Genomic DNA, 19,912 nt, shown 5'->3' with positions numbered 1-19,912 from the left:
TTTTATTTTTGTGGTATTTACAAATGCCACCTACATCCCTCACAGTCAGTATACAAAGTTTAAATTTAAAGGCTCCAGGCGAAATTTATGGAAAGCTTTCGCTCTTTTAAGAGCAATAAATTTGTGTTGCAATCATGTGTTACTATTTAATCGCTCTTAAAATAGGATTTTTGTTCAGATGCATAGAAAATAGACCAAAAGCATCATATTGTCGCGATTTCAGTGATGTAAATTCAATAAATAAATAAATACTGCTAACAAGCTAGCTAACCTGCATTTGCCGCGAGATGATTTGCATTTTTTTTTTATTAAGTGAATTGATTATTCAATTCACATACTTACCTGACAAAACTAGTTTTGTATGTGAAGATCAAATCAAAAACTTTTCATACATGTTTGAAATATTTTACAGTTGTTTGCAATATGATACAAAAAATCATATAATCTGAAAAGGACTTTATTTAATCAAGGTGAAACTGCATGCTTCTTTATAAATATATATTGTAGATGAAAATACTTTACGGAAATCACGTGCAGTTATTTGAAATATAGTGAATATCATGAAATATGCGATTTGAATAAATAATAAATACATTTAAATAATTTGAATCGTAGATGATCTTGTCTTCCTAGAATGCACAGTGAATAATAAATCGTTTTTTATTTTGATCTTCAAAGTTCTGGTGAACGTACCAGAATGATATTATCATGATTAGAAACAAGTTATTTTCATTTCGAATGTAATAGAAATATTGTGTAAATATGTTCATCCTCATTAATACATCACATTAAAATCAAACTATCTATTTATTTATTTATTCATTTTTTTTGAACTCTGTTTTATTTAGCATTTATGAACAAGATTTATTTCTCTTACCGTCATAGATATTAAATGGTCATAATGTCTATTATCCAGAGATAAGTAAAATTTTTTGAACACAGTAATTACTTTGTTCTATAGTGACTTCGATAGAATTTTGCCATAAAATACCATTCTGTTACAGTATCAGCAATGTTGATAAAGTACTTTTGCATTCAGGTCAATCGTTATTACCTTTTTATGCAGACTCGAGAAAAACGATAATGTTCCTTGGCAGTATTCGAGAATGTACTATATTTACATCGTTTTAAAATCGAGGGAAAATATTAGTTATTGATCTAAAATAATTAATAATATTACAACTAGATGACCCGGCAGACGTCGTCATGTACCCATGTCTACAATTTTTTAATATAATATACTAATATTTACCGTTTACCTAAAATTAATAATTATTGTTTTTGTAAATTACTCTTCACGCCAAAATGCATATACAGTAGGCCCTCGCTTTACACGGCATTCTGGGTACACGGTTCCCATACTACACGGAGCTAAAAATCCGACATCCCTCCGACTACACGGACTTTTTATTACGCGTATTTGGTCAACACCCATAAGTTCGTTGTGCAAAAGGGTATTGATGTAAATTTTGTTATCGACTTTTATCTTTTAGACATGCCTGATTGTATAATAGCCGCCTAAGAACACGTTTGAGCTGACTACTACTGCGTCGCGCCAATTTTTGAATAAGGTGTCAATGTCCTACACGTCATTTCGTCCGTATTTCTCCTACTTCAAGTTGTATTTCTTGGTCTCCATACAACGCGATAAAAATGGTGCGATTTGTACCAACTCTGAGTCTCTCATCACGGTTCCCATACTGCACTATGTAAGGTTCCATAGAACGCACTACGAATTAGCCTGAATTGTATGGTAAATACGAGTTTCTTATAGCATGGTTCCTATACTGCACGGTACGCACTTGCCGCGTAAAGCGAGGGTTTACTGTACATTTTTAATATGAGCGATGTTAAATGTAGAACTGCTTTAAATAAAATGATGAGTCTCAATTCTCACACTATGTTAGAAATTGAAGTCTTTTAAACGGTATAACATAACCATAACCATAACATAACACTGCTACTTCATGTTGGATTAAATTAATTTAATTTTTTTTTATTTAAGATATTCAAAATTGCATCTTAAACTTCTCCTAATCGATATCGTGAGAGCCGAATTGTATGTATTCATCTTTACTTTCCCATTTGTTGTTATAAAGAGAATTTTTTACGAATTTTAAAAATATTGTGGAAAGATTACTAAAAGATGCAAAAAAATTATGTAAAATCTACATTGAAAATTCAATATCCGAATCTTGTGTTGGCGCCCCCAAAGACGTGCGCTCGTATTTTTCGCATGCATCGTATTAAAGGTAGGACCTGCCCTGATTAATACTTAATTTCATATTTTAAGTAAATTAATTTGTCATATCCTGTTCATATGTTCATATGTTCATTCAATCTGCCATACATATACTGTATTTTATATTATTTTAATTTCTGGCACATCTCAGCTGCTTTCGGCAATAATAATGTAGACATTTCATTTTTCTTATTCATAATCATAAATTTATTATACATATTCTAATATTGTTTAGGTTCATAAGTAAATTTTTGGCAGATGAAGGTTTCATTTATTTTCAATGTAAACAATGACATGTCGTTTTTTTTGCATTTTTTTCCATTTATTTCTATAATATTGCACATACATCCCAGTACTTTATAATCACATACATCCTAGAAAATTTCCTTAACAAACTTCAGAAAGATTTATCAAATTTCGAATAATCGTTTAGAAGGAGTATATAGTGAGTGCTTGTAATTTAATATGAACTTCAATAGCAATGAAGCTCAAATTGATTCTACGTTTTAGTTAGAAAACGTTTGTTTGAGAAAAAGAAAAGGGCTGTTTTTAAGGTTTCCCCGTAAATTATCAGACTTTTTCTTGCCGTAAGAACCATCCTTGGACTTCAACGAACATTTAAAAAAAAAATTGGCCAAATTGGTCCAGGCCTTGTTGCCTATTTATAGTATTATTTATAGGAATATTTATAGTAATATTTTAGATTTGTTCCAGCTTTCGTTTCCTCAAATGTTTTTCATTCGGAGTATTGAACATTCTTTGAACGTGCATTTATAAAATATATGCTTTAATAAAATCGAAAAAAGTCAATAACATTTTTTAATCATTGTTTATATAATATTGTTTATACTATAATTAATGAGTTTTTTTTCTATTTTCAGTCGTATGCGGTCATGGCATGTAGCTGCTAACTACCCAGAAAGGAAGTCCATTTTTGGTGTTCTACTATTGCGTCAACCTGCAAACAACACGTAATAAAACGGAACTTCTGTCCTTCGCACGAGATAACATCAAACGAATTTACTGGAACAGAATTCGTGGAAAAATTTAGTGATGATCGTAATCCACGACTTCGGTTATTCTTGAAGGAAAAAAGAAGAAACGTGATCAGTGCATAGTACTTGCACGGAATTAAATTTATAAGATAATAGATATATGTGTTTATCTATTGCATTCAGTATAAGAAGGAACTTACTAGAGTTTTGAATTTATATTATGGTTATTGGTTTTTTGAAAATTCTTCGGGATATAGATACTGAGAATCGTTAATTATTATTGTATTACGAGAGAGTGTTTTGGAAGAGTGACCAAAGGGCCGATTAGTGAAGGGCAGACGAGTGCGATGAACACCGCAAGGGACGCGCAGAGTTCAGCGGCACTCGCCACTCATCAAAGGTACCACCATCAACCTGTAGGACTGACTTTTGCAGATCACGCACCCTGCTGGTAAGATAAAAATTTCAGACTATTGTCTTTAAAATTCTCTAAGAACCTATAAAACTTTATTAACTTCCCTAAGGATAAGTTTGTTTTTTGCAAAAAAAAAACGATTTGAAAATTTTATGTTTTCTCGAATCGATTGAGACCGAATTTGGAAAAAACATGTGTGAGTATGTGTGTAAGTGAACAGATAATTGACATTTCGCCGAAAAACGGCTGGTACGATTTCAAAAATTTAATAGCCATTTGATGTACTTCGATGAGGACTAGCGTTTGTCAGTTTTGCGCGACGATCGGCCGAGCCGTTTCTTTGTATATAGCAGAAAAGTGTAACATTTTTCGCCAGCCAACAATCTTCAATCGATTTTGAAAATTCAAAAGCTTTTTGAAATGGTTGGGAATCGCGTCGATCAGTTTTTAGTAGAGTAAAAGAAAGTTTGGCGGGGTAGTTTCTTTGTAATTAAATGTTGAAAAAAATCTGACGATTATGATGAAACTTTGTATATTGATAGATTTTGTAGTCTTAAAGAACATACTAAAATTATAAAAATGTATTATAGTTTGGGTTCCGCCGCGCCCTTCGGTGATTCCTATCAGAATCTATTACGAGCATATGTACGTTTTGTGTTTCGTAAGTAATTACTGACTACAGTTGACGTCTGAACTTAAATAAAGAACGTTCTTTGAATTTAATAATGATAAAATGAAAAGTGTTGAACTAAGGTGGCCATACGCCCTGGTTTGGCCGGGACAGTCCCGGTTCTCCACCTTGTCCCGGGCTTTTTTCTAAAAGCAATATTTGTTCCAGATTTAGATCGATTGTCCCGAATTGTCTCCAATTTTCGAAAGGTATAGGTCGAAATTGAATTTTCGCTATAATATAATTATAACTATGCATCGAATATCTGAAAATGTTATGTTCAACTCCAGAATAAGTGTTAATTATTTTTAAATAATTATGAAGAAAATTGTGCAAAATGTTATAATAAGTTTAAAACCTGAAAAAATAGATTCATAAATATAAGAAAAAGTATTAAATGGAATCGATAAATGAGAATTTTTATTACTCTGATTTAAAAATACTCCTTTAAAAAATACTGATTTTTATTGCATTCTTAATTAGTATTTGTTACTTCAAAATCATAAAAAAATTGTATAAAGAAAGTAAATTAATCAATTTGTTGTAGGCCGCTGATGTTTCAGTTTCTCTTGTTTAAGACAAGACAATCTATCGCAAAAAATTATCTGTTGCTGAAATAATCATTAGAATAAATGTTCAAAAACCATATATGATCTTAATCATTGTATTTTATTCTAAACTAAAATATATATAAAAATGTTTGAGTAAATGATACCAAATTATAGATAGGTCTTAATATAAGAAAAGTACTCAAATAATTAATAATTTGCATGTTTAGAATAAACCTTAATTTATTTAAACAATCTAACAATAAAAAGAGCTTTATTTAATTCTATTAATATCACTAAAGGGCATTATTACTTATTAATGTACAAATCTGAGCGCATTGTAAACACCAATAAACGCCAATATAATTCTTAACCGGAAATTAAATTAGAAGAAAGATTTTATTATATACTAAAACCAAATATTTGATTTTTGTGTATTTGTTTGTTTATAGAAACAAAATGTCAAACTTAGTTTCAAGTGTTAGTGAATTCTTAATTTTTTTGTGAGTGATTCACCTATTGGGTGTGGCATATAATTAATATATCAAAATTATCTTTGATAACATTTATTTCTTTATTATCATACTATACTTTTTAAATGATGATTTAAAACTGATTTTTTATCCGTTTTTTGTCATTGTATACTTTGTGATATCATCAAAGATTATTTCCAAAAATTCTGGTTTAGTAACAAATAATCTTTTTATTTTTTCAAAATTTCCATAACAAATGTACCTAATAAAAGTACAAACATCTGGATATACGCCTCGGAGGCGTGCAGTTACCGTTCTAGGGTTAATGGTTTTACTTATTTATATAGTAACATGCAAATAATTGATATGTTATACATTTAATTACTTAATTACGTAATCATTGTGTACAATGTTTAATATGAATTAATATTTTGAATTTTTCTTATTTCAAGGTATATGCCGCCAACAGCACCAGCGAGACAGAATAAAAGACCACCACCACTGCCTGGAGCCTCATCCTTAGATTGCTGTCCGCCGGGAAATATCAAGTCGGATATGCATGCACCACCACCGATTGTACCTCCGCATAACAATGTGGTAAATAATAAGTGACATTTTTTTAATTACATTGATCTAAATATCACACCAAGTGAAAATACTCGTTAGTGGACATGGAATTAATATTAGAACGTTTGCTGTTTTATTAATGAAATTTTATTTTCCAGTCTTCGTCCATCCATCAGCAGCACCACCAGCCAATTTTGACAGCACAACCCAATCACCCGCCGCCTCCTTTATCGCCCAAGTCGCCAGTCAACCAATCTCAGAGTCAATTCACAATCGCCCCAATTCAGCCGCAAAAATTGTGCCTGAACAACGGCGGCCCTTCACACCTAATGTCGACGTCGATGGGTTCTCAGCAGCTCCTGGCTGCTTCTTCTAATAATTCAAGTCAAGTAATGTCCACATCGATGATCGGCGGAACAAGTGCTATTCCAGCACAATCTTTTGGTATGGATAGCGCGAGTAAAAATTTACTAAATAATATACATCAACCAGTAACAGTGGTTTCGAGAGTTCAATCCGTGTCGCCAACATGTGCGCAGAAGAAGGCTGAAGTTAAATTAAATGCTATGCCGTAAGTATTTTATGAAAGGATTTGTTGGATGTAGATGGAACAACAACTTGAATTATAATTTTATGTTGCAGATGGTTTCACGGCAAAATATCTAGAGAAAGAGCAGAACAGCTTTTGCATCCTCGAGAAGATGGCCTTTTCTTAGTTCGCGAATCAACAAATTTCCCAGGAGACTATACGCTGTGCGTATGCTTTCAGAATAAAGTTGAACATTATAGAGTCAAATATCACGACAACCAATTAACAATCGATGATGAGGAATTCTTTGAAACTTTAGCACAACTTGTTGAGGTAATTAACACCTTAAATACAAAAAATACAGACGTTGTCCTGTAGCATGTCTACAATTTTTTAATATAATATACTAATATTTACCGTTTACCCAAAAATAATAATTATTGTTTTTTAAATTACTCTTCACGCCAAAATGCATATACATTTATAATATGAGCGATGTTAAATGTACAACTGCTTTAAATAAAATGTTGAGAGTTAACTCCTATACTATATTGGAAATTGAAGTCTTTTAAACGGTATAACATAACCATAACCATAACATAACACTGGTACCTCATGCTGGATTAAATTAATTTAATTTTTAATTATTCAAGAAATTTAAAATTGTATCATAAACTTCTCCTAATCGATATCGTGAGGCCCGAACTGTATGTATTCATCTTTACTTTCCCATTTGTTGTTCTAAAGTAACATTTTTATGAATTTTAAAAATATTGTGGAGAGATTAGTAAAAGTTGCAAAGAAATTACATTAAAAAAAAACTATATTGAAAATTTAATATCCGAATCTTGTGTTAGCGCCCCCTAAGGCGTGCGCTCGTATTTTTCGCATGCATCGCATTAAAGGTAGGACCGGCCCTGCTTAATACTTAATTTCATATTTTAAGTGAATTAATTTGTTATATTTGTTCATATGTGTATAATTCAATTTGCCATACATATACTGTATTTTATATTATTTTAATTTCTGTCACATCTCAGCTGCTTTTCGGCAATAATAATGTAGACATTTCATTTTTCTTATTCATCTTCGCAATTTATTCATAATCATAAATTTATTGTACATATTCTAATATTGTCTAGGTTCATAAGTAAATTGAAATTGCAGATGATAGTTTTTGTTTTCAATGCAATTGTTTGACATGTCGTTTTTGCAATTTTTTCCATTTATTTCTACAATATTGCACATACATCCTAGTACTTTATAATTACATACATTCTCGAAAATTTCCTTATCAAGCTTCAGAAAGATTTGTCAAAATCCGAATAAACGTTTAGAAGGAGTATTCATGAGTGCTTGTAATTTAATAATTATGAACTTTATATAATAGCAATAAAGCTCAAATGGATTCTTCGTTTTAGTTAGTAAACATTTGTATGTGAAAAAGAAAAGGGTTGTTTTTAGGGTTTTTTGGCAATTATTCGATTTTTTCTCACCGTAAGAACCATCCTTAAACTTCAACGAACGTTTTAAAAAAAGAATTGGCCAAATTGGTCCAGACGTTGTTGAGTTATGCACTTACCAACACATTTTGCGATTCATTTTTATATATAAGATATATTTATTATTACAGCATTATGAACAGGATGCAGATGGTCTATGTACCCAGTTAATTACTAGTTTACCCAAAAAAGGTAAACCAGGTTTTTGTGTAGACACGAAAGCATTTGTGGATGCTGGCTGGATGATACCTGAAAGTGAATTACAAATTAAAGAGAGCATCGGCAAAGGAGAATTTGGTGATGTAATGTTGGGCTTACTAGGAGGTCAAAAAGTTGCTGTAAAAATGTTGAAAGACTCCAGTGAAGCAGCTCAAAAATTCTTGGCGGAAGCTTCTGTCATGACGTAAGTAGAAACTAGATGAATATAATATTTTTAACTTTCCGTAGGGTAAGTTATTGTAATCGTCCGAAAATCGAAATTGATTTTTTTTTGCATTTCTCCACGTTTTCAAGGTTTCTGAAAATTTTGGCATACGTCAGAAAATGGATGTGTGTGTGTATGTATGTATGTATGGATACAATTTTTCGTCTGCGTTTTCGGGTGCACGAATCAACTGATTCAAATGGTTCGTACAACATTCGAATCCTATTGATAGGAAGTTGTGCTCATTAGTTTTTGACAAAGGCAGGTCCGTTACGGAGATATGGAGCAAAGAGTGCAGAAAATAGAAATCGAGTTTTTGAGAGAACGGAGTATCCGACTTGAACGATTCAAAAAACATTATATTCGTAATGATGGGGAGAATTGGTGATAAGTTTTTTTTTCAAAGGAGGAGTCGTTTCGGAGTCATGAAACTAAATGTGCAAAAAATGACAGTTTTTGAGAGAAATAAGCAATCTTTTCGAATGTTTTGATTCAAAAAACTTTTTGTTTGTATTAACGAAACAATTGCTTCTAGAAAAAATATTTCAAAATCGAATTTTTTTTTACAAAAAAGAATTATTTTTTTTGTATATCAAAAATAATTCAGATTTAATTTTAATCCTGGCTAAATTTTTAAAGCTCACTTACATACTTTGAATAAATAGTTTTAACTTTGCAATTCAGTTCATATAATTCTTATAAATATTAGACAATCAGTATTTATAATAATCTGTTTGAAAACGTTTAATATTCCTCAAACATTTCGTTACGGTACGGGTAGTTCCAGCAATTTACCTTATGGCACAATGCCATACACCACTAGTTATGATTTTATTTCAATAACTACCAAATCATATTATCATTATATTATTCATTTTATTCCGAAAATTATGCTCTAAAATAGTATGATCTCCAGATATTGTCATATTTTTAGTTTCGTGGCAATAATTTATTCGTCACAAAAACTATTTTTTAGTGTGTATAATATGAAATCTTTGAAATGTTTTTATTTGTAATTTCTATATATCTTATGTATTTTACTTTCAGGTCATTGCGGCATGAAAATCTGGTAAAATTACTCGGTTTGGTATTCAATAATAAACATATATGTCTAGTTACCGAATTTATGAGCAAAGGATCACTTGTGGATTATCTTCGCTCTAGAGGAAGGTTGCACGTTACCAAAATAGATCAAATTAATTTTGCATAGTAAGTAATTACCTTTTAATTAATTTATAATTTTGTTGTTGATCACATTTAATATTTCATTAATTATCATTACTTATTATTAATTAATTATCAGTGATACGTGTTCCGGTATGGAATATTTGGAATCAAGAAAAGTGGTCCATCGCGACTTGGCTGCTCGCAATGTCCTAATTTCTGAAGAGGGTTTAGCTAAAGTTTCTGATTTTGGCTTAGCAAGAGATGAAAACTTTACTCTGGAATGTGGTAAACTTCCTATTAAATGGACAGCGCCTGAAGCTTTAAAACAGAGTGTAAGAAATAATTGATAAATAGTTATGTATAATAAACGGATAAATTCTTAATAATAAGCAACAATCAATACTTTTTTTTTACAGAGATTCTCAAATAAGTCTGATATGTGGAGTTTTGGAATTTTACTGTGGGAAATATATTCGTTTGGTCGTGTACCCTATCCCAGAATCGTAAGTATTTAATTTTAAGCCTAATTGTTTTTATATAAAGTATGAAATTTGAAAGTTGAATTAAGTTGGATTTCCATGTTAAACTAATATATTTTTCTCAAAACAGAATTTCCACCTTAAATCATATTTTTTGACACTATGTGCAAGTAATTGCTATATTACTATAATGATTTTTACGAAATGAAATTTTTTAACTGTATTTCGTAAATAATGTTTTCATTTTCACTTAAATCTAAACATTGCTATTTCCGATTGTTTGTTGCTTGCTTGTTTGTCTTAAAGTTTTAGTTTATTGTTCCAAATTTTTTAATTAATTTATGTGCATGCACTTTTACGCCACGTTAAATTTCATTAAAAATGTCGGAACATTTTTTTAAAGAAACTTAATAAATCATTTTGTGCAGTATTAAACATCTGCTATAAGAAAATACTGGCAATATTACTCATATCATATACGTAGTCCTTGACTTTCTTTAAACATTATTAGTTAAAAAAATTATTGGTAACATTTTTTACCCAACTAGAAAATTTTTATAAACTGCTCTTTACTTTTTAGCTATTATAAAGCTTATTCCAATGGCTTTTAAATTTCTGATATTTAAATTTTGATTTATCACAGATAAGTTCGATTCAGAATTTTTAGCTAAAACGTGGACGAAAATTTCTTCATTTTTCTGCTAATTACAATGAAACCAATGCTAGTCCTTATCGAATTATATCGAATGTCTTTTAAATTTTTTAAAATCGATCCAGCCGTTTTTTGAGAAAACGTCGACGAGGGGAGAAACACACAAACACACACACATGCATTGCCAAATTTAGTCTCATTTGATTCAAAATTGCTTGAAACGTCGAGAAAACATAAAATTAGCAAATCAGATTTTTTGCCTAAAACAAGCTTCTTCTCCTCCATAAAAGTCAAAAGAAATTATAAACACTGAACTGTAATTTGCTTATATCTACAATAACATTTTAATAGTTTTACTGTGATAATATAACACTATAAAATGTATGTTACTGTAATGAATTCTTAGTATGTATGATAGAAATATGTAGATGATATTGGAACTTCATGTTTTAGGATCCAAACTAAATTTTTTGTGTGTGTGTGAGCTCGTTTGTTCGAAATATCAAAACAAAGATCATTACTGTTTTTATACTTTGTTTTAAATTAGTGTTTATATATAATTGATACCGTAAATTCATTCAAGATGAGAAAATAACATAATTTTTTTTTACAAAATCTTTAACTTAAAAAGTTAAATCTTTGAAAAGTTATAATTCGTCAATGGCAATGCATGAAAATAAAAAACTATGAAGTAAAAGAAAGGTTATATCTGTTAAAACCAATTTTAATTTTTCTGTAAAGAAAATGCAATATTTAAAATAGTATTTTTATGTTTGTTTTATTATTGAAAAAAAAAGTTTTCTTATAATTTATTAAATATGCATGATTTTAAGTATATTAATATTTATTTTCCGTTATCCATCATATTAAAAACTGAGAAAAGGGATTTTTCATAGTGATTTTCGTTTAGCACAGTTTTTCCATATAAAAGTGAATTATTCGAGTTTCGCGGTTTTTTCTGGAACGTATCTTCTGTGTAAAACGAGGGATAGATGTATATATACAGTTTATGAATTTAAAATTCTATTTATTATTTTTAGCCCCTAGCAGATGTTGTTAAATACGTCGAGAAAGGCTACAAACTAGAAGCTCCTGAAGGTTGTCCTAGTGAAGTCTACGACATAATGAAACAAGCATGGGATCTACTACCAGAAAAAAGGCCATCTTTCAAAGAAGTCAAAGCAAAACTGAGTCAGCTGAAAACAACAACTTCGTAAGATGACTTTTTTTTAACTTTTAAGTATAACATTTATTTATAATGAATTTTTGAATATTTATATAAGTTTTTAGCTGGCACTGTTGTATCATAACTTTATGTACCTACTAATATTTATATTGTTTTTATGATTATTGCAAGTTTTAGTTATATATAATTTTTATTGAGCGAACTCGAATAATATAAGACGTGTAGAGGATACTTTTACGAAGTTAATAAGGGAAATAGACTAATACGTCTATACGTGTGAAATGTAGTTTTGAGTCAGTCCTATTTTTTTAAAGATTTTAATAATGGCAATATTATTATCTGGAATTTCGGTTTTATGGAACATTGGTATTGCTTTTCGAATAGGGAATTGAAAATGTATGAGGACTTTCAAACTTAGATTTAATTATGTTGCACAAGGATTGAGCGTACAATATTATTAAAACCAAAGTTGTTTGTAGATAAAAATCTACATTTTGAATTTCTATGTTTTTTTCATAGTTTAAAGGTATTTGCTTAGTGTTATCTCAATATTTGAGTGTTGGAAAACTAAAGTATTTATCCAAAATATATTTTCTAATGATCAATTAGCACAAGGATTTGAATTGCGAAAAATTTCACACAGTTCGAATTTATGATTGTGAATGTCCTATTCAATCAACACAAAGTTTTATATATTTATAATACGATATGAACTTAATCAGATTAGCTTCCAGATCTTAATCAATGACGGTATAAGAAAATATAATAGAAAAAAAATATAAATGACATAAACATTTTTGAATGTTATGCATATTTAATATATATCTCCCTTACTCAAATTCGTGGAATCCAATTCTTTTGATAAAAATATATAGCGTAAAATAATCTACTTTTACAATCTTGTATTATTAATATTTTGAGATAAATTATTGCCACGGATTTGTACATTTTTAATGACTTTTTAGGCCTGGAAATATTAAAATATTTACAAGATTGTAATAGCAGATAGTTAAAATTCAAATGTTTAAGTATACTAAACACTATGTACGGTACAAATAGGATAAATGTTAATAGACTTATATATTTTCATATGAGTTTTTGATTTTTTTTTGTATTGAGATATACTACATACATATGCAACAGAGAAATTATATCCAGTTATTTTTTATATTTAAAATATTTTGATAAGCTAATAACACTTTTAATTATATTCTTTATAATGAATTAGTTAATATGGAAATTATTTACTTGGTTTCGATGCATTTATCCTGGTTTTTAAATGATAATGGCTGCTCAGTTTATATATATATATATATATATATATATATATATTGATATATAACGAACCTTGTTTTATAAAAACTTAAAATTATGTAAAGGTTTCATACCCCTGCCTATTCCTTGCAAGTTGTTTAGCCATTTCCAAATTTTCATTTCCAAATATTCCACAATCTGCTTCCACACGTGTCCATTTTATAATCATGTTTGCAATTTCTTTATCAAGTTCTTCTAAATAACCGTTATTTTTATTGGATAACTTCCAGCCTTCTCTGAGATGTATCCAACAGGTAATTGAATTTATAAGAAGTTGGGACTGTGTTTGAATGTGTAAAAACGCTTTAGTATTTGAACTGCTTTGGTAGCTTCTTGGATTTCAGCACAAATGTTTGTTGTTATTCCGTTACAAGGTTCCGAGACATTTAGAGGATGGCCTTCTCCAAAGAATACACCAAGACTCCCTTTAGCATTTGGTTTACCGTCATTATCACATTCACCATGAGTGTAAACCTCTACATATCCAACTTTGTCGTATTTAAGATGCATTAGGTTTTCCACATATGTTCGCAGGCAATTCATTTTCCTGGATGGATGCTTTACGCTTTCGTACATTAGGAACATTTATTGATTTTTCATTAGAATTTAATTTGATCATGCAAGATTGTATCGCCCTCAATTTTGACAAAGCCGATACAAAAACACCCTCAAGTGAATTAACTAGTTCCATAGCGACTTCCAATGTCCTTCAGAAGGCCCCATTTTTTGCACATTGTTATTTTGGGCCGTTTCTCAGCCACCAGAGTTTTCAATATAAGGCTTTGCTTCATATTGAGAGTGAAACTTCTTGAACCTGGCATTTTCAAAATTTTCAACTTGTTTCATGCATTCATCCCATGCTTCATAAATTCATGGCTTAATTCCATTGCAACTACCTAAATGGTATAAATAATTTAATATTCAATATTTTCGAACGAATATATGAATAATGAAGAAAAGATTGGTTACCCTTCAAATAAACCGTTTATGGCTTACTTCCTTATCGTTAGTATTTAATATTTGAATATAAAGTCTTTTATTAGAAGGTTTTAAAATACAATTGGCAACATAAACTCCCTCTAGGATTTCAGCAGATTCGCAAAATAGTTCACCTACTTTATCGGTCGTAAATGAAACTGTCGTTTCTGTCCTGGGAGGAATCACATAAGTCTTTGTTAAGTCATCTATCAATTTTATATTCGAAATTTCATCTGAATTGTCAATTGTGGGTTCACTAGCCCTACGATGATTATTATTGGGTTTTACTACCCTATTTTGATCCTTTACATTTTTAACAGAAGCAGGAATCACAAAAGTATTAGGATACTATAGTAATTCAGTACTGCTAACTGAAACCTTTACATAATTTTAAGTTTTTATAAAACAAGGTGGTTCGTTACATATCAATATATACTAGCTGGCCCGGCGAACGTTTTACCATATAAGAAGGTATTTGTAAACAACTTCTAGAGAATCCAAAAATTGTCGTTTCAAACATTTCAAAAAAGTTGAATTTTTTGAGTTTCTAATAACACTTGCGAATGTTTTTGCGTATAAATTTGTTTTGCAATAATGAAATAAGATTCATCTAGAACATCCTATTAAATTTAATGGTACAAAATTTCTCAAAACAATTTGTCATCTGACATGTGAGCCACCATCCATTGTTTCATTTCAAATTACGTTTTTACACAATCTTCTAAATTAAAAATGTAAAGTTTTTAGACTGTTTTGACATATTTTCTCGCCTTTCCAACAATCTCTGAATTAGCACAAATATTTCAAGTCTAAATGTGGCCAAATCGGTTCAGCTGTTTTTGAGTTTAAGCATTTCTATTATTAATATATATATATATATATATATATATAATATATGCATATATATTATATATATATATATATATATATATATATATATGCATATATAAGGTATTTTTTGAAATGTTAATTTGCCAAATACTCTAAATAAAAAGCAAAAAAAATATCAACTATTTATCATGTATGTTTTGACACTGTACGTTCAGTTTAACAAATTCTAAAACAAATATTTTAAATTTTTTTTCAAAAATTGTTAAGCATGCTGAATGAAGACACACACACAGTGCCGAAACGTGCATGATGAATATTTAATTATTTATTGCTTTTTATTTGGAGTGTTTTGACTGTATTAAACAAAATACTTTGTCAAAAATGCATTAGTCCAGATAATAATAGAAAGAAAAACTAAATTATGTTTCTAAAAATAATTTCCATACGTTTCGAAATTTGTTTTTTTCAGTGTACACTAAAATCACATAAAACACTAAAATCAGGGAAAATAATTTTCCTACAGCAATCATATTAGTGAAAAGAATTAAGAATATTTAATTCTGAAAAAAAAAATAGATGAAGCTAATAATTTCAAGGAAAAGTGACTCTTTTTTTGTGTTCTGTATCTCAATAATTTTGTGTTTTGTTCACTGAAGAAGAGTCAAATTGGGATCCGAAACGTATGGAAATTATTTATCTATATATTTACAGTCTTTGGAACCATAAATTAGTTTATCTGGATGGATACCCGTTTAAGAAATATTGTTTTAATCAATAAATTTATATATAAATTTGAAATGATTAACTTTCTATTCAAAGATTGAAAGAAACATTTTTCATCAATTATACGTTTCGATTCTTGATGTGTATCATGATTCATCAAAACTAAAATACATTTATACAATTAATACAAACATGTAATTAAAAATTAATGATGAAATACATAATGATAAGAAATATACATACCAAACCAGGACAAAAATAAAAACTTAAGACTAAAATTAGTTAAAAAAAATATAAATAAAAAATAGTTGTTGAAACTATTTTTAGTATTTAAAGTCCTGGTTTGGTAAGTATATTTTTCCTCATTATACATTTCAACATAATTTTTGTATAAATGTTTTTTTCATAAGCACAATTTTTTATATAATTTGCAAGTAAAAACGATTTATAGTCCATAACTATTCGAAATTTGGTATTAGATATTTTCTAAGGCTATAAAATCAAATAACGGAATTTTAGAAAATTTATAAATAAATTTGAATTACTTGAAAGGCAAATTCTCGATAAATAATTATTTTTAACTATATTGAGAACGTATTATGTAACTATAATGCTACATATGTGTGATGTTAATATTTGTTTTTATTTCTGTTTGTTATAATCTTAAGTACATAGTAATATATTTTTATATTCATATAATAGATATACATATATATATATATATATATATATATATATATATATATATGTTTGTCATAGTCAGGGCCGAGGGACTTTGTTTTATTGATGCCTAAACAAAAATTCATGTAATATGTATTAAACCATATATATATATATATATATATATATATATATTTTGTTTCTAAAATTTTTGATTCCAAGTCTTTGTGATGGTTGTACATTAGGGTGGTCCTCAATATGGATGTATTTGAATTTCCTTGCTCCCAGGGGCTTAAATATTTTCAAATTGTTACAAAAAAATACTCTGAAAGTTTTAGCTCTTAATATTAATTTTAACATAGTCCGCACTCCAACCAAAGTTGGTAAAATTTCATTTCAGCGACAAGTGAATCAAAAATTTAAGAATAACATTATATTTGCTTGTTTTGATCATAAATAAAAAAATACACACAAATTTGATAGATTTCATAAAATAAGTATTTACATAAGAAGAAGTACTGAGAAATTTTGTTTAAAGTGCGCACTATCTAAAAGTTAATATTAAGAGCTAAAACTTTCAAGAATTGTTTTTATCAATTTGGAAGCATTGAGTCCTTGGGAGCAAGGAAATTGAAAAATATCCATTTTAAGAGCAACCGTATGTACATGTGACATACATGTACATGTAAATATTACTTTGTTTAGGCTTCACATAAAAGCATAATTTGTACTCTGGCTGTAGCAAATTTTTTTGCAATACTAGATTTATTATAGAATAGTAGTAATAATTTTATATTTTTAGAAAATATAATTTTATTTTATTTTATGTGCATTTAGGCGGCCTGTGCCTAAATAGACAACACAGTTAAACTGTGTTTTGAATGCGAGAAACACAAATACAATAAACCTATTTTATTTCTAATGTGATAAAAGAAGATACAGAATTTCTTTGGTAGTAAAAGAATTTTTTGAAATTTAAGTGGTCAATTTTCGGATAAAATAGAAATGTTATGGAACCTTATGTTACGAGTCTATCTTCTTAAAGAGCTTTGTATTTGCTTTGGCATAGAGTATTAACTACCAATTCATACAAAGATAGACCCGTAACATAGTGTTAATATTACATTTCTGTTTCATCAAAAATTGTTCCATTATTCATCTTTCATTTTCATTAGACTTGTAAACTCTTAAGTTTTGAAACATGGCAACATCATAGGTAAGATAATAAAATTATAAACCTCCGTTGATTGAGTATAAATTTAACTTATTACTATTAATATAATTATCGAAATAAGTATAATTATGCATGTACATAATGTTGTAAATAAATGTTTGATTATTATTGCCCATTAAATATAAAAACTAAAGTATTATAATTGATTCATTTTAACGCATACAATATATATATTTATATTTAACCTTTAAGATTATTAAAAGTGAACAAATGTGGTGTGAAATTCTGTTGTAAAATCCTATTATAACTAGAATATAAACATAGTTAATCTTAAGAGTTATTTTATTTAATACACATTTTTAATTTAACATTCATTATATGATTAATACATATTTAGATAAAAATATTCATACTTTTAGAGGGTAGGTTCTTTTTTGTGTTACATGCAAGGAACAGCAGCTCTCTCATTATTCTATGATAGCAGTAGGAGGAAATACCAGTGACCTGACTATTGAGACCTCAATACATAGAAAGGGTCACTGCCAGGTATAAATTTATATTTACGATAAAAATATTTACAATTTTTGAGGGTAGGTTCTAGTTTATTACATGCAGGGACACGAGCTTTCCAACTATTTTATGATAGTAGTAGAGAGGAAACCAGTGACCTGACTATTGAAGACCTCAATACGTAGAAAGGGTCAATTGCCAGGTATAAATGTATTTTAAGATAAAAATTTTTACAATTTTTGAGGGTAGGTTGTTACATGCAGGTACACTAGCTCTCCTACTATTTTATGATAGTAGTAGAGAGGAACACCAGCCACCCGACTATTGAAGACCTCAGTACGTGCAAGGGTCAACTGTCAAGTATAAAATGGACCTTGGTACCTTACTGGAACTCTTTTTCCGATTACTCGTCAACAGGCAAGACCTCTAGAGGACTATGATAAATGTAAATAAAATAAATACTGGTAATATATATTGACAATTGAAACAAGTGCAATGCATATTATAATCAATTAATATTAGGTATACTGTAAATATGTTTCATAATTATTTATGATCTCTCGACAGGTGAAGTTTGTTTGTTTTTGAAGCAGTGGTGCATGGCATCGTGCTGTAAGGCAATTGCGTACTTTCCGTACCAGAATTACATACTCGAGGGTATGTATCAGCAATGATCAATGATTAATAACAATTGTTTTAAATATTTTCGAATAGATTATTTAAAATACTGTTTATTTTATTGATCGTATTTTATTGCTCATATTATCGCATAAAGAACTTGAGATGTTTACATAATATGCCGAATGAGGCATCTATCTGTGTATACATTTTTTTTTTATTTTTGTTTTTTAAATTTTTTATTGAAAATATAAATTTTAAATTTCTCAGACAGAACAAAATGTTCTGGTATGAGAGATCGTACAAACATCTATACAATAGTATTATTTTATACATGTCATTATTCAGGTCATTATAAACATTTTATATCATTTATTTTTACATTCATACTTTGGTCTAATTTATTTATCTATCTTTATAATATTCTTTTAATTTCATTTCATTCTTCACAATTAGAATAATGCATATGAAATATATGAAGTTTTAAAATGTAAGTTTAAATTTATATTTAAAGTATAAAACTTTGTATATTATTGAAAATTTTGAAACAAAAATTCTGAAAATTTTGATATTTGTTTGAGCGAATTTTAAAATTTGAAATCTTGGTACAGAAATACTTGAAATTAGTGCTCATTTTTCAAAAACTGCATCAAATATCTGATCATGATGCATACGTCTAATGTTCATTTTTGACCACCAAATATGTATTTTTCCTCTGTATTTCCAAAACCACTAGACCTGTCTTTCCAAAAATATAATCAATTTATCATTTCGTCAATACAAAATGTTTCAGCAAGAACTCGATTTATATTTCTACACTCTTTGCTCCGTATCTCCGTAACGGCTGGACCTGTCTTTGCCAAAAACTAATCAGCACATCTCTTTATCAATAGGATCGAATGTTTTCTGAATCATTCAAATCGGTTGATTCGTGCGCCAGAAATCGTGGACGAAAAATGCACAACTCCCAAATTTGTATCGAGGTTTAGAAATAAACAAGAATGGAATTTGTGAGATGCATATAAAAATTCAAGGCAAACTTTTTTTTTTGGCTTGTATATAGGTAAGTGATTTTTTTTGTAAGTTTTTTATATATTGCTTGTATATTTAACTTCATAAGTAACTTTTTTATAAACAACTAAAATTACTCGTTTGATATTTTTGCGACTTGTCTGACAATGGGGCACTTCATAATGAAATTTCAATGTTTTATTAAATAATACTTTAAATTAAATAATTAAAATGTATTTTATTA

At 28.9% G+C, this 19,912-nt stretch overlaps 2 protein-coding genes across 2 annotated transcripts in view; both read left to right on the top strand.

Moving 5' to 3' along the window:
* The window catches only part of LOC113367598, a 9,845-nt gene extending 6,628 nt beyond the window's left edge, over positions 1–3,217 (top strand). The window contains exon 4 of the mRNA XM_026609191.1: positions 3,124–3,217. Coding sequence (XP_026464976.1) covers positions 3,124–3,217 — 94 coding nt within the window. The remainder of the gene's footprint in view (positions 1–3,123) is intronic.
* Positions 3,129–12,348, top strand: LOC113365964 (tyrosine-protein kinase CSK-like). The gene is made up of 9 exons (XM_026607508.1): positions 3,129–3,688; positions 5,796–5,940; positions 6,069–6,481; positions 6,553–6,772; positions 8,073–8,344; positions 9,413–9,574; positions 9,669–9,864; positions 9,949–10,035; positions 11,704–12,348. The coding sequence occupies exons 1-9, from the start codon at positions 3,585–3,587 to the stop codon at positions 11,878–11,880; spliced, it is 1,776 nt and encodes a 591-aa protein (XP_026463293.1). The 5' UTR covers positions 3,129–3,584; the 3' UTR covers positions 11,881–12,348.
* The last annotated feature ends 7,564 nt before the right edge of the window (positions 12,349–19,912 follow it).

Source organism: Ctenocephalides felis, unplaced genomic scaffold (assembly GCF_003426905.1).
Source record: "Ctenocephalides felis isolate EL2017-DRISC unplaced genomic scaffold, ASM342690v1 CF-g0.4_SCAFFOLD_01170, whole genome shotgun sequence".
Taxonomy (NCBI): domain Eukaryota; kingdom Metazoa; phylum Arthropoda; class Insecta; order Siphonaptera; family Pulicidae; genus Ctenocephalides; species Ctenocephalides felis.
The sequence above is the reverse complement of the archived record's forward strand: the minus strand, read 5'-3'. Positions and strand labels throughout refer to the sequence as shown.